The sequence below is a fragment of the Mus caroli genome, chromosome 8 (genome assembly GCF_900094665.2).
Source record: "Mus caroli chromosome 8, CAROLI_EIJ_v1.1, whole genome shotgun sequence".
In the NCBI taxonomy this organism is placed as follows: Eukaryota; Metazoa; Chordata; class Mammalia; order Rodentia; family Muridae; genus Mus; species Mus caroli.
In genome coordinates, this window is record NC_034577.1 from 98,478,390 (window position 1) to 98,494,381 (window position 15,992).

The window sequence follows — 15,992 nt, forward strand, 5'->3', positions numbered from 1 at the left end:
CTTCAGGGATACCGACACATATGGAATCAAATATACACATAAAATTAATTAGTTAATTAATACATGACAAATACATATAGTATGTACTTTTTTTTTCAAGACACAGTCTCACGATGTAGCCTGGCTATCCTGGAACTCACTATGTTGACCAGGCTAGCCTCAAATTTCAGATACCCATGCCTCTGTCTCCTGAGTGCTAGGATTAAAGGCATGGGGCACCATGCCTGGCAAAAATAAATATTTTTTAAAAGCACAGAATAGCCGGGTGTGGTGGCGCATGCCTTTAATCCCAGCATTCGGGAGGCAGAGGCAGGTGGATTTCTGAGTTTGAGGCCAGCCTGGTCTACAGAGTGAGTTCAGGATAACCAGGGCTACACAGAGAAACCCTGTCTCGAAAAACAAACAAACAAACAAAAGCACAGAATAAGTCTTATTCTTATATTTATATTGTAGGCTATTACTTATGTTTATATTTTTAAAGATTTATTTATTTTATGTATATGCGTACACTGTTGCTCTCTTCAGACACACCAGAAGAGGGCATCTGATCCCATTACAGATGGTTGTGAGCCACCATGTGGTTGCTGGGAATTGAACTCAGGACCTCTGGAAGAGCAGTCAGTGCTCTTAACCATTGAGCCATCTCTCCAGCCTCCACTTATATTCATATTTTAAAAATAATTTTGTTTACTGATTTTTTCCATGCTAAATAGAAAATTAACAAGATTAGGGGCTTTGAATATTTAAAATTTATCCATTGGTATTTTGTGAGTTTGGGACCTTATGTCTATTAAATATTCAAAGAATTAATAAGAATCAGCTTTTCTTCTTTTCTTTTCTTTTTTTCTTTTTTTTTTCTTTTACCTTAAGACAGAATTTCTGTGTGTACTAGCCCTAACTATCTGGAACTCACTCTGTAGACTAGAACTCACAGAGATGCACCTGCCTCTGCCTCCTGAGTGCTGGGATTGAAGGTGTGCAACACCACTGTCTGGCCAAGAATCAGCCTTTTTAAAAAGGAAACTTGTCATAAAATGTTGACTATTGGCTTTAATCCCAATACTCAAGAATCAGAGGCAGGTGGATCTCTCTTTGTGTTTGAAGCCAACCTGGTGTATAGAACAAGTTCCAGGACAAAGCCACACAAAGAAACCCTGTTTCAGAGACAGAAAACATACTGTTTATACATCAAGGGTGTCACTTGGTATATTTTCTCTGTTTTAGGGTGGATTGTGTTGGAATATTGAAGCTGAGGAATGCCGATGTTGAAGCCAGAATTGGAATTGCTGGATCTAAGAAAAAGAGCACTCGTGCCAGATTGGTTTTTCGAGTTAATATCACAAGGAAAGATGGCTCTACTCTGACATTGCAGACACCTTCTTCCCCCATTTTATGCAGTAAGTAAGAAAATAGGAAGATGCTAGATATGTGAAGAGTTCTTAGGTTTATCATGTCAATTTTTCAGATATCTGTAAATTTTAATGTTTTATAGTTCAGCTTATATGGTCATGTTGAACTTGAAACATTTGTAGCCAAGAGCACACAAGTGGCAAGCACTCATGTTCCTAGCCACTTGGAATGCTAAAGCATGAAAATACTGTGAACCCAGAAGTTAAAGTCTAGGCTGGAGAAAGAAAGCAGCACATTTCTGTCTCTGCGACCAAAAACAGAGTTGTAGTCAGCTGGCTCTGGTGGCACAAACTATAATCTCAGTGACTAGGAGCAGAAACAAGAAGACTGCCATGAATGTAGGCCAGCCTAGTCAGAAAGACAAGATCTGTCTCAGAAAAACTGACAAAAAATGGTTGTGTTAATTTTTAGGCAAAACTAAAGATGATCTTGGGAGGTAGGGCCAAAAATATCAGGAGTACAAGTCATCCTTAGCTACATTGTGAGATTAAGGACAGCCCAGGCTACTGGAAATTTATCTCAGAATATAAAGATATTAGAATACATTAAAAAGATACTTAGCTGTATATAGTTTCCTTTTATTATCATATACTGAATTTTAAAAGTAATTTAAGGGCTGGAGAGAAGGCTCATAAATTAAGAGCACTGGTTGATCTTCTAGAGGACCTATTTTTTTTAATGTATTTTTTAAAGAATTATTTATTTTATGTATATGAATACACTGTAGCTGTCTTCAGACACACCAGAAGAGGGCATTGGATCCCATTACAGATGGTTGTGAGCCACCATGTGGTTGCTGGGATTTGAACTCAGGACCTCTGGAAGAACATTCAGTGCTCTTAACCGCTGGGCCATCTCTCCAGCCCGAAGACCTAAATTTGATTCCTAGCACCCACAGGGCAGCTTACAACTGTCTGTAATTTCAGTCCTTGGGAATCGAGTCTGTTGCACTGTTCCATCTCCATGGGCACTTCATATGTGTGGTGCACAGATATACATTCAAGCAAAACACATAAAATTAAATTTTAAAAAAATTTAATTTGAGGGCTGTCAAGATGGCTCAACATGTAAAAGCACATTTTGTCAAACCCTGACCTGAGTTGGCTCCTTGGATCCCACGTGGCACAGAGGACTGACTCCCACAGACGTGATGCACACACACTGAATAAATAAACCACTGTATAACTTGAAAAATATGTTATGTAAGTTGAATTGGAGATTGTAACACTTAAAGTAGCCTGGATTGGTTTCTGAGCAAATAAGTCATTTAAATAGGATGCCAGGAGTAAAAAAGAATGGCACATCACAAAAAAATTAAAAAATTTAAAAAATAAAATTAAAATAAAAAAATAAAATAAAAACAAGCTGGGTGGTGGTGGCGCGTGCCTTTAATCCCAGTAATCCCAGCACTCAGGAGGCAGAGGCAGGCAGATTTCTGAGTTCGAGGCCAGCCTGGTCTACAAAGTGAGTTCCAGAACAGCCAGAGCTATACAGAGAAACCCTGTCTCAAAAAGCTCAAATGGGGGCGGGGGGAAGAATAGCACATCACATTTCTTATTACAAGTTGTGGTTGTACAGCACAATGCTTGTAAATGAGAAACCTAACTCTGATCCCTAACTTTAGTATAGAAAGAAAACAAGTGAAAGTATGCCTTTGAGTTCAATGATGTGCCTTTTACTTTTATAATTTTTATTTATTTCAAGCAGTAAATGGGACAATTTTTTTCTTTTCTTAGTTATTAAAGATCCATTTATCTTATACTTATGTGCATATATGTTTTGCCTACATGTATGTTTGTGCACCATGTATTTATCTAGTGATTGCGGAGGTCAGAAAAGGACATCAGATCCCCTGGAACTGAAATTACAATTATGTGTCATAATGTGGGTGCTAGGAACCAAACCTGAACCTCTACAAGAGCAGCCAGTGCTCTTTACTGCTTAGCCATCTCTCCAGCTCTGAAAATATTTGTTTTTGTTTTATTTTGTTTTGTTTTGAGCAGGGCTTCTCCATGTAGCCCTGGCTGTCCTGGAACTTACTCTTAGATCAGACTGGCCTCAAACTCACAGATTCACCTGCCTCAGCCCTCTGCCCAGATTAAAGGTGTATAGAGGTTTTTCTTGTGGATTATTTGGATTATTTTCTTTGGCAAGGAGGTCCTTGTTCTGTTTTTTTGTTTTCTGAGGGGGGGGTTGTTTGTTTGTTTGTTTCGAGACAGGGTTTCTCTCTGTAGCCCTGCCTGTCCTGGAATTCACTCTGAAGACCAGGTTGGCCTCGAACTCAGAAATCTGCCTGCCTCTGCCTCCCAAGTGCTGGGATTAAAGGCGTGTGCCACCACTGCCCGGCAGCAAGGGGGTCCTTGATAAGTAACCTATAACTCAAGGTCATTCTGCCTCAGATTCTATTTTATGTGTGTAAGTGTGTTTGTGTTTGTGTGGACATGTATGCCTACAGGTACATGTGCATGTGTACAGCATCTGGCTTTCTTAGTCTCTACCTATATATTTGAGACTTGGTCTCTCACAGAACCTAAATGTATAGGTTTGTCTAGGCTGGCTGGCCAGTGAGCTCCAGGATCCTCTTTTCTCTGCCTCCAGCACTGGGGTTGCAGATATGCACTGCCACACTGGCTTTTATGTGAATGCTAAGAATCTAAACTCAGATCCTAGTACTTGCATGGCACTTTACCCAGTGACTCATCTTCCCACCTTTATCTCAGCCTCTTACGTGCCAGGGTTACAGGCCTGAATTGGTATTTTTTTATAGCTTATATATGATTTCAAAACAGAAAAGAGATGTTCCATTCAGTTGAATTTCCTGTTATTTTATTATAGATATTATGATCATACTAGTCCCCCTTGGTCATTTAAACCCTTTTTTTTTTAATTGTATTTAGTTTTGTCAAATTATCACAGCTATTCTTTACCTTAGCAAACACCCAAATTTTATGTTCATTTATTTATTGTGGATGTTTGTATCTGTGTTTATGTGTACATGTATGTATGTGTTTGATTGTATGTATGCCACTGTGCACATCTGAAGTTAGAAGGTTGCTTGTAGGGATGAATGGGTTCTTTCCTTCCACCATGTGAATTCTGGGACTCTAATTGGGTCATTAGAGCCATCACATCACAGAGTTTTTAAGAAAGATTTTTAATTTTTTTAATTTATTTAACTTGTGCATGGGTGTTTTGCATGAGAGAGAGAGAGAGAGAGAGTGTGTGTGTGTGTGTGTGTGTGTGTGTGTGTGTGTGTGTGTGTGCCACGCCATGCCTGGTGGCCAGAGGCCAGAAGAAGGCATCAGATTCCCTGGAACAGGAGTTACAATGTTTGTGAACTGCTGTGTGGGTGCTGGAATTAAACCTGACAACTTGAGTTTTATTCTCTGTTCCCACATAGTAGAAGTGAAGAACTGACTCCCATAGGTTGGTCTCTGACCACCTACCCACTGTGGTGTATGTACATGTACACATACACAGAGAGACAGGTGGTCCAAAATAAATAAAATGTAATAATAAAAAAAGAAAACAAAAATTAATGATCTACAAAAACAACTCATAAAAGTGGATTTATGATTACAAGTTGTTTTCAGATAAGAATTAAGGATTGGTGGCTCTTCTATGTAAAGCTTACATATGTGTATCCACAGCTCAGCCAGCAGGAGTTCCTGAAATCTTAAAGAAAAGCTTGCATAGCTGTTCAGTGAAAGGAGAGGAAGAAGTATTTTTAATTGGGAAGAACTTTCTGAAAGGAACTAAAGTTATTTTCCAGGAAAATGTTTCTGGTAAGTAGACATATAAGTGGTAAAGACTGTTCCATGTTTCATTTGTTATAAAAATACAGTTATAACTACAAAATGAAAACATTAAAAAAAATTTATAAGTCACTGTTTTTATTTCCATCAGATGAAAACTCTTGGAAATCAGAAGCTGAAATTGACATGGAGTTATTCCATCAGGTATAAACTTTTTAATAATTTGTTCTTTACTCAGCAATTAATTCATTTTTGACTTCTTAAGTACCTGTTTTCACTACCAACTGAAGCCTTATTACTCCATAGGATACTTTTGTATGCTGTGAATGTGCTTTAGTTTGCTGTTGTTTCTATTTTGGACAGGGTCTCACTTGGTACATGTTTTGGGTTCTGACATACTAGTTAGATTAATGTAATCTCCCTTTATTTTAGTACTCTCTCCCCTTTATTGTCCTTTCCTTATCTCCTTCTCTCCTACTTGTTTCTTTTCTCCCTCCTTCCCTTCTATCCATTTGTCTATTCTTTTTCTGAGGAATAGGATGTACCTACCCCCACGTCCTTTATTTCCTTTGATGTAAGGTCTCCTGTAGTCTAGGCTGGTTGTGAACTCACTATATAACCAAGGATGGCCATGATTTTCTGCCTCTGCTTACCACGTACTGGGATCGCAAACATGTGTCATTAACCTGGTTTCTACAGTACCGAGGATTACACTCAGGGCTTCATGCATGTTAAGCAAGCACCCTACCAACTGAGCTATGTCCATCTTTAGTCCAATAATTAAGTAATAATTAAACAATTAAATTTATAATAATATACTTATATAATATAAATAATATATTTAAAATAAGACAACGATGAATAATTCAATAGTAAAACTTTTTAAATTTACTGTTAGTATTTTATGTGTCATGTAGACACACATGACATGTAGTGTGTTAAGTCAAGACAGATTTATGGACTTGGCTCTATTCTTCACCATGTGATGCATGTATCAAATTCAAGTCATCAGGTTTGTGTGACAAGTGCAATGCTAGAGGTCCTTAGAGGGTTGGGTTTTGTTTGTTTACTGTGTAGGGTGTAGGTGGGTGTGGTGTGTGTGTGCAGTGGCAGTCAGAGGACGACTCTGGAGTCAGTTCTCTCCTTCTGACCTCTGCAGACCCTGGGCTTTTTCAGCAAGTATTTTTACCTAGTGAGCCATCCCAGCCCAGACTTAAAGTTTTTGTCTGCAAACTAAATCATAGCATGATAGGTCATTGGTTCTATGGTTTTGTTCATTTTTAATTTTTTCTTTTATTTCAAAGAGAGGAATGAGTTAAGTGCCTTTCTGGGAAATATTTTCTTAGACTAGAATTAGAACTGGTACACTGGAGAGCTGACCTAGAGATTATAGCAAATGGAGAACAGAAATGAAATATTAGAGAGAGAAGAAGGTATTGAAATAAACAAAACTTTGTAGTTGGACATGGTGGCACACACACCTTTAAAACCGAGCATTTAGAGGTTGAGGCAGGAGTAAGACTTTCAGGCCAGGTTGGTAAGAATTCACAAATGACATCTGAGTACATGTATGTATGGTACTATTGTCTTGACAGATTGTGGGACAGAACACCCTAGGGTTTTGTGAAGCTTTTATTTTTGTTGTTCAAGAGAGAGAGAAAGCAGTCAGTAATTTCAAGTGGTTAAAAAGTACTGTTATTTATGGGGCTGGAAAAATGGCTCAGTGGTTAAGAGCACCAACTGCTCTTCCAGAGGTTCTGAGTTAAATTCCCAGTAACCACATGGTGGCTCACAGCCATCTGTAATAGGATCTGACGCCCTCTTCTGGTGTGTCTGAAGACAGCGACAGTGTACTCATATAAGTAAAATAAATGTGACCGGGTTGAGGAGAGTACTGCTTTAAAAGAATAGACGGGGAGTAGAAGGGAGACTATGAAGGTGGCATTTGTTTATGAGACCTGGGTATAGGTTAGGAATTTTCCATCTGAGAAGATGAAAATATTATAGTTGGAGAGAACAAGTCTGAGATAAAGCTGAAGTTTGTAATTAAAAGGACCATGGTGAGAGTAGGAATGAGATGAAGTTGGCTAAACAGGGACTTTGTAGACTGTTGTAAAAATGAGGGCTTTACTATGCATGACATACTAAGATGAATGACATGCACGTACCAACCTGAGCTTTAAAGCATCCTTTTTTGTTTGACGTAGTGACCCACACCTAATCTCAGCATGTAGGAGTATGAATGAAGTAGAAAGATCTGAGGATTGAGACAGGTCTGAGCTCCATAGCAAGACCTGACTCAAAAAATCTATTGTGCCTTTTTTCTTTGTTTTGTTTTGTTTTTCGAGACAGGGTTTCTCTGTGTAGCCCTGGCTGTCCTGGAACTCACTTTGTAGACCAGGCTGGCCTCGAACTCAGAAATCTGCCTGCCTCTGCCTCCCAAGTGCTGAGATTAAAGGCGTGCACCACCACTGCCCAACCTGTGGCTTTTTTCTAATCAAACTTCTAAATTGTGCAGATAACAGGAAATTTACCATTTTTTTTCTTAAACATTGACTTACTATCTGATTCTTATATTTTTTCCTTAATTAGAACCATCTTATTGTGAAGGTTCCTCCGTATCATGACCAACATATAACTTTGCCTGTATCAGTGGGAATATATGTTGTGACCAATGCTGGAAGATCTCATGATGTTCAGCCATTTACGTACACTCCAGATCCAGGTATGTCAGAATGAACAGTTCTGAACTAAAATGAATAATTAAATTCTATACCTTTGAAAAAGTTTGAAGTCTAGACAGCCAAAACATGAAGCCCTACTAATTTGGAGATGAGTAATATTTTATAAAAAGACAGCTACCAAATGCTACTGTTACTCTGAGAACCATTTTCACTTGTTCTCTCATAATAAGAGAGCTGAGAGTGCTTAAGCTCTGATGCTCCAGAGTTAGTCACAGGTCACTTTCTAGTGACTATCACTGTTATTGAGTGCCTCTTAAATGCAGGAAGGTGAAATTCAAAACTGGGAAATTGCTAAAGTTTGTCTGGTTTATGAGGTCTCTCCTCCACCCCTACCATCATGTTGGGGTTGATTCCAGGGCTTTATATGTATGCTAACCACATGCTTAACTACTGAACTATATACCTCTGATCACAGGGTTTCTCTGTGTAGCCCTGGCTGCCCTGGAACTTGCTCTGTAGACCAGGCTGGCATCAAGCTCAGATCTCATTGCCTCTGCCTCCTTAGTGGTGGGATTAAAGGTGTGTGCCACCATTGCCCAGAAATAATAAATGTTTTAAATATACTTTAAGCATTTAATGATTTAGAAAGCAGACCACAAAAGCAACTGAAATGTTTTAAATTTATTTATTTAGCCAAAATGTAACTTCTGAGTTATTTGCCTATTTTGTTTAGTTACCTGAAAAATTAAGAAAGCCTCTGACAAAAATGGGAAGAGCATTTTGGAAATGAAAATGAATTGCATGTTGCATTGCCAGGAGGCTCAGTTTCTGCTGCAGTTGTTATTGGTTCAGTTTGTTCTAATATGAAGACTATTTCAGAATTAGCAGTTCTGCTACTATTATTAACCTGTCGTCCTGCTACAGGTTATTGATAATGTTATTCCCACGTATTTCAGGACCCAGTGAAACAGAAGGTGAGGAAAAGTAAGACAGCTTCTGCTCAGGCAGGAGAGTGTTTGCCTCGCAAGCATAAGGACTTGAGTTGATTTCCAACATCCACATAAAAAGCAGTTCTCAAGCCGGGCCTGGTGGCGCACGCCTTTAATAATCCCAGCACTCGGGAGGCAGAGGCAGGCGGATTTCTGAGTTCAAGGCCAGCCTGGTCTATAAAGTGAGTTCCAGGACAGCCAGGGCTATACAGAGAAACCCTGTCTCGAAACTGCCCCCCCCAAAAAAAAAGCAGTTCTGGGGAGGCAGAGACAAGTAGATCATTAGTGCTTCCTGGCCTGGGTGTTGGGTCCCCTGAAACTAGGGTTATGGACAGTAGGTTGGGAGTGGCCAGGTAGATGCTGGGAACTGAATTTGAGTCCACTGTGAGAACAGGAAGTGCTCTTAATAAGTCATCTCTCCAGCCCTGAACTTTCTCTTTTTATTAAATTAGAAATAACTATTCTGCTATTGTTATGAGAAATAATGAGTTCAAAGTAAACCAACTCAAATCTCATTTTGCATGTTTATGAGTGCAAAATAAGTAAGTTGAGGACCTTGGCATGCTCACCCCACACTACTAATTTTTTTTTTTTTTTTTTTTAATGCTTAAAACATTGAAAGCCCAGCCGGGCGTAGTGGCACATGCCTTTAATCCCAGCACTCGGGAGGCAGAGTCAGGCGGATTTCTGAGTTCGAGGCCAGCCTGGTCTACAGAGTGAGTTCCAGGACAGCCAGGGCTGCACAGAGAAACCCTGTCTCAAACAAACAAACAAACAAACAAAAAACATTGAAAGTCAGGCTGGATGATTCCAGTTTGTCACCTCAGCAGTCAAGAGCCTGATGCACTAAGATTGCCGGTTTGAGGACAACCTGGGCCACATAGGAATACTTTACTTCATAACAAAACAAACAAGCCTTGACAAATAAAAATTAAGATGTGTTTTAGATAAAAGTAACAGGCTAGGTTCAGCATGATTGCTCAGTGTGGTAATGGCCTAGGAGCCTGAGTTCAGTTCCTGAGACCCATGGGGTAGAGGAGAACCAATTTGACCCCCACATGTATTCTGTTGTACATGTGTATGCATGCACACAGACAATAAGTAAATGTAATTTTATGACCAAAATGCAAGTTGGAGAGGAAAGGGTTTGTTTTGTTTGGCTTATACTTCCATATTGCTGTTCATCAACAAAGAAGTCAGAACAGAAGAAACTCAAACTCAAACAATGCAGGAACCTGGAGGCAGGAGCTGATGCAGAGGCCATGGAGAGTGCTACTTACTGGCTTGCTTCCCCTGGCTTGCTCAGCCTACTTTCTTATAGAACCCAGGACCATCAGCCCAGGGATGGAACTATTCACAATGGGCCGGGCCCTCTCACATTGATCACTAAGAAAATGCCTTACATTTGGATCTTATGGAGGCATCTTCTCAATTGAGGTTTCTTCCTTTAGATAACTCTAGTTTGTGTGTGTCAAGTTGACATGAGACTAGCCAACACAGTGGTTAAAAGCACTTGTTGCTTTTGCAGAGAACCCAGGTTCAATTCCCAACACCCACATTGTGGTTCACACACGTACAGTAGTAATCACAGCACTGACGAGATGGAGACAGGAGGATCACTGAGGCTTACTAAATCTATGACCTTCTGGTTGGGCTAGGTCACAGTGGTTCTCAACCTTCCAAATGCTGCAACCCTTTAATACATTTCCTTATGTTGTAATAACCCCAGCTATAAAATTATTTTGTTGCTACTTAACTGTAATTTTGCTACTGTTATCATAATATAAATATATGATATACAGAATGTTTTGTATATTACCCTATGGAGGTCCCTACCCATGGGTTGAGAACCACCAGGTTTAGGAAACCTTGTCTTTAAAAAACAAAACAAACAAAAAACAAGGTTAAAGAGAATCCATGACATTTCAAAAATCAAAAATGACAATAATAACAATAATGACCATTTGAAGCAGAACCTACTCATTTGCAGTTTAACATTATTGTTTAGAAATGATCTCTGTTCTTCAGCTCCTTAAGTCAAAAGCTGTTATGGAAGATTTAAGCAACATAGCTAGGTATAGTAACCTTGTGGTTCTCTGTTAGCGCTAGCAAAGATTCTTTTTCAAAGTTTTACTGAAAGAATAGTCATAATATTAGAGACCTAGTATGTTCATCATGTGTGTTTTAATTTACTTTAAATATTGATAAGTGTTTTCCAGTTGGTACTTTTTAATAAACTTACATAGGTAAATGATAACCTTTTTTTCTTGCTAGTGCTCTAATGTAGCTGTTAAGTGTTAAATGTCTGATATTTGATGTCAGTCTTCCATTCATGTGTTAAACGGATTCTTAAAGTTTTCGGTTTTGGTAAGTGATATATTTTATCTGCTTGTAGATAAGTATATTTTAGAGAGTAGTCTGCTGGTTATAAAAAATTAACCTAGGGTTCTAGTAAACAAGTCAATGACATGCTAAGAAATTACTCCAATTAAAGATTATTAGAATATGTATTTCATCAAGATGAATATATTGAACAAAATATATGACTTTTATTTTTAATATCAGCAGCTGGTGCTTTGAATGTAAATGTGAAAAAGGAGATATCTAGTCCAGCAAGACCTTGCTCTTTTGAAGAAGCCATGAAAGGTACCGAGTTGATTCTTCTCAAAAACTAATTTTGCCCTCCTGTGTGTTTACCAGCAAAACCTTAATGCTTTGTTTTCTCTGATCTAATGTGATGCTTAGCAAGGTGTTTTCCAAATTATAAAATAAATACTTGTTTAACTTCACTGATGCAGAGACTTATTTTTCAACTTGATATTTCCCTTCATTTAGCATATATACATATATATATTTTTTTTTTTAAACAAAACAAAAACCCATAATAGACCAGACATGGTGGTGCATACTTGTAATCCTAGCACTTGGGAGGCAAGGGGATCATGAGTTCAAGATTACCAAGACCTTGTCTCAAAATAATAACTAATATGTTTGAGTAGAGGAGTGTGGTTTCTTCAGTTTTCTTCAGTTTAACCCTTATGGGCCTTCAAGATGGCTCAGTGGATAAGGTACTTGCCACCAGTTCCAATGACCTGGGTTTAATCCCCAAGACACACAGGCATTGTTGAAAAAGGGGACCAACTCTCACAAGTAGCTGACCTTCACATGTATCATGGCAGTTGGATACCCACACATACACACAAGATAAATATAGAAATAGAAAAACACCAAAATAAAGCCCAAATCCCATAAAAGCAATGAGAATAAGTCATACAGTTGTGCTTTTCACTGAGACTGAAGAGACTAAGATATGAAGTGTAGGTGTTTGAAGAGTTACTTTGGATCTAACCATTCCTAAGTCTGACATGTTTATTTACTTCTCGACCAATTTAAGAGACATCAAAACACTGAAGACCAGGAGTGATAGCACATTCCTACAATTTCTTGTTTTGTTTTGTTTTTTCTTTTTTTTTTCGAGACAGGGTTTCTCTGTATAGCCCTGGCTGTTCTGGAACTCACTCTGTAGAACTCAGAAATCCACCTGCCTTTGCCTCTGCCTCCCAAGTGCTGGAATTAAAGGCGTGCGCCACCACCGCCTGGCATTCCTACAGTGTCAGTGCTCTGTTATCTGAGACAGGAATTTCATGAGCTCAAGACCCAACTAGCCTTTATACTAAGACTGTCTCCAAAAACCCAAGTACAAAAGAAGCAATGGTTATAAACCAACTTAAGTTTGTTACAATGTGGTAAAGCAGATTATGGTCCACAATTACAGTATGTGATGATGGTGCTTTTATGCCTTTATCTATGAAGATACAGATTACACAATGACACAGTTCTATAATTCATGAGTCAGTCTGCCTCCAGAAATGGCAACAGTGGATCCCAGTGTATCATCCCTGTGCCATACCACACAACAGCAAGTCAGCCTTCTCTGTACTGACAATGCATGCAAGCTCAGTATTTCCTTACTCTTACCCAGCCCAGAAGCACTAGCGCTCCACCTAACTAGAACACCTAAGCTAGGGATCTTACAGCTTTCTACCTACTAACAAAAGCCAGTCTAAGCTAGTGAGAACCAGGTGTGGAAGCTCATGCTTTTAATGCCAGCACTTGTGAGGCAGAGGTAGGTAGATTTTTGTGAGTTGCCTGGTCTACATAGTAAGTTCCAAGACAGCCAGGGATATGTAGAGACCCCATCTAAAAAATAAAAAAAAATAAAAATGTCAGCCGAGTGTCAGAAAGCCAATTAGACATCAGTATCCCAGTTTGTTACGCATACCCAGAGGTAGCAGAGGCAGCCCATGTAGATGATTCTCTACTCCAATATCACCAGCAGTGATAGATTAGAAAGCCTGCTGCCACTGTGATACCAAAGAAACATATAAGAGAAATGCTTTCCTCACTTCTCTAAAGACACCAATAACCAGGGAAGCACTTCCCACTAGGTAGGCAACACCAGACACAGATCAGGTAGAGTTAGGAATAACCAGACCAGATAACCCAAAATTGAACTAAGCTGTCACTGAAACTACAGTAAGCCAGAACCTGTGCAAGTTAAACAAGATGAACATGGTAAACATGCTTATATTAGTTTAAGTAGAACTACGTCTCCTAACACAAAAATCCAACATGGCTTTGAAATAGTTTTTAAATCATTTGTTATATTAGGAACCAAGAAAAATCACATGAGAAAAGATAACTGATATGAATCATTAAGAAAGGTGTTGGAACTATCTAACAAAATGATAGACCATGAAATTAATACAACAGGTAATTCTTAATTTCTTGAAAGTCAAAACTAAAAATAGAAAATTTTAGTAAAGAACAAGGAGATATTTTTAAAACAACCAAATAGAAATTACAGAACAGAAAACTACAGATTTTTTGTTGTTGTTGCTAGTTATATTTTATTGAAACTGGGGGAAATTATGTCTTCCAGTGTATAGTGGAATCAAATAAAAAATCAACAATAAAGTAGAGACAGGGAAGATCTCTCTGAGGCACTCTGGTCTAGTAGTGAATTCCAGAACTACATAGACCCTGTCTCAGAAAGGGGGGTGGTAGGGGAGAATGAAAAAAGAAATCAGTAATAAAGGAAATAGTAAAATCTTCACATTAAAGTTTTGAGCCTGGTGGTGGTGATGGCACATGGCTTTAATCCCAGCACTCAGAAACAAATAAAAGTGTCTGTCTGAGAAAACAGAGAAAAGACAAAGTTTTGAGCTGAGGATATGGCTTATAGTAAGCAAAGTGCTTGCTAACAGCCTGAGGTCCTGAGTTGGCTCTCCAGCATTGCATAAACCAGGTATGGTGTTGCACACCTGTAATCCGAATGCTTGAAAAGTAAAAGCAGGGGCTGGTGAGATGGCTCAGTGGGTAAGAGCACCCGACTGCTCTTCCAAAGGTCCGGAGTTCAAATCCCAGCAACCACATGGTGGCTCACAACCATCCGTAACGAGATCTGACGCCCTCTTCTGGTGTGTCTGAAGACAGCTACAGTGTATTCACATATAATAAATAAATAAATCTTTAAAAAAAAAAAAAAAAGAAAAGTAAAAGCAGGAGTATCAAGGTTATCAAGTTCAAGGTTATCTTTGGCTTTAAGTTTAAGCCACCCTGGGAAACATGAGAGTCTATCTCAAAGAAGAGTGCAGGTGGCTGGAGAGATGGCTTAGTGATTAAGAGCTCTTGCTGTTCCTGCAGAAGATCCAGGTTCCATTCCACCACCTCATGGCAGCTCACAGCCATTTGTTCCAGGGGAGCCAATGCCCTCGCTTGACCTTTATGGTTGCATGGTGCATATACCTGCTAGCAGGCAGAACACTCATATGTTTAAAGTAAAAAGAAATAAATATTTGTTAAAGAGAGCATAGGTATCAAGAGGAAATTTAGAAATAAACTGAATAAAGATAAAAATAATGGCATTTGAAAGTTTGTGAGATACTAGGCATAGTGACATATGAACTGTAATGCCAGCACCCTGGAGCTGAGAAAGGAAGAGAAATGTTTGAGACCAGCATGAGCTGTATAATAGCAAAACCCCATCTGTGGTTCTTTCTGTAGTCTCAAAGTAATAAGAATTTGAGCCTCAAACTTGAAACATCAGGCTTTAGCTGCATGATCAATTCACAGACTGTCACTAGCTGAAACAGTAGACTCCATAAAATACCAACGGCAAACTCAAGGAAAAGTTACAAAGAAGAAAGAAAATGAGTGAAGGGGGATGGGAGTTGAGTGGAAAGGTAGTAATTGGCTCTCCTAGCTGTAAGTCGATAGCTAGCTATTGAAAGTGGAGGTTGGTGAGGGAGCAAATGGTTTAGAAATGCACTTAATTGCAATTGTACCACCTTGAATTGTTCAAGTTTCTAAAACACTGATTCAGAGAACAAAATTTGTAAATTACTTTATATATTCTTAAATTCTTGCTGAGAAATACTTCAATAATCTCAATCTTCAAAAGGTTGGAATGCTGGATTGTACCTCCGTGTTTAACCTCCTGGAGGTAAACATACAATCTGTATGCTAAATACTCTCCCTGTTGCATGGTGTATAACCCCAGACACTTAGATATGGCTTGTGGGATACAGCTGGTAGCTGAACCAGTTCAGTTTATTACTTGACCTATAAGCTGTAGGTATTTCTGTAGTGGTGGAGGTCTCCTCTAGATTGCAGGTGACCCTAGGTTTTATTCCCCAGCACGGTACCACATAAGTAAACCTGCCTTCTCTTCAGGCCAGTCACACTTGCGTAAAGGGAGGTTAGGTAGGAGTAGGGATATAACAGAGTGGGCAGAATGCATGCCTAGGATGCATTAAACCCTGGGCTTAATAATTGTCTCTGCATATAGCAGACATAGTGGCTCACACATGTAATTCCAAGCGAAGACAGAAGGATCAAAAATTTGAGGTCACCCTAGGTTACATATCTAGTTTGAGGCCATCCTGGACTACATGAGAGTTTCTCAAAAATAGGGTAAGCATAAATGTATCATGGATTATAATCATGATATAATCTATCCAAAATAGACATTTAACCCAGGTATGGTGGTATAGCACACATATACTTTGAGCTCTTAGGGGTTGAGGTAGGAAGATGACAAGTTTGAGGCCAGCCTAGGCTGTATAGAGACTACTTCAAACAAACAAACAAAC

General features: G+C 39.0%; 1 protein-coding gene across 7 annotated transcripts in view; it reads left to right on the forward strand.

Moving 5' to 3' along the window:
• Positions 1–15,992, forward strand: part of Nfat5 (nuclear factor of activated T cells 5) — an 86,079-nt gene that overhangs the window by 56,713 nt on the left and 13,374 nt on the right. For 6 of the 7 annotated variants that reach the window (XM_029480995.1, XM_021171155.2, XM_029480994.1 and 3 more), the window contains 5 exons: positions 1,225–1,397; positions 5,061–5,195; positions 5,317–5,369; positions 7,758–7,890; positions 11,404–11,484. In XM_029480995.1, coding sequence (XP_029336855.1) covers positions 1,225–1,397; positions 5,061–5,195; positions 5,317–5,369; positions 7,758–7,890; positions 11,404–11,484 — 575 coding nt within the window. The remainder of the gene's footprint in view (positions 1–1,224; positions 1,398–5,060; positions 5,196–5,316; positions 5,370–7,757; positions 7,891–11,403; positions 11,485–15,992) is intronic. The other variant, XM_029480992.1, reaches the window with a different exon arrangement.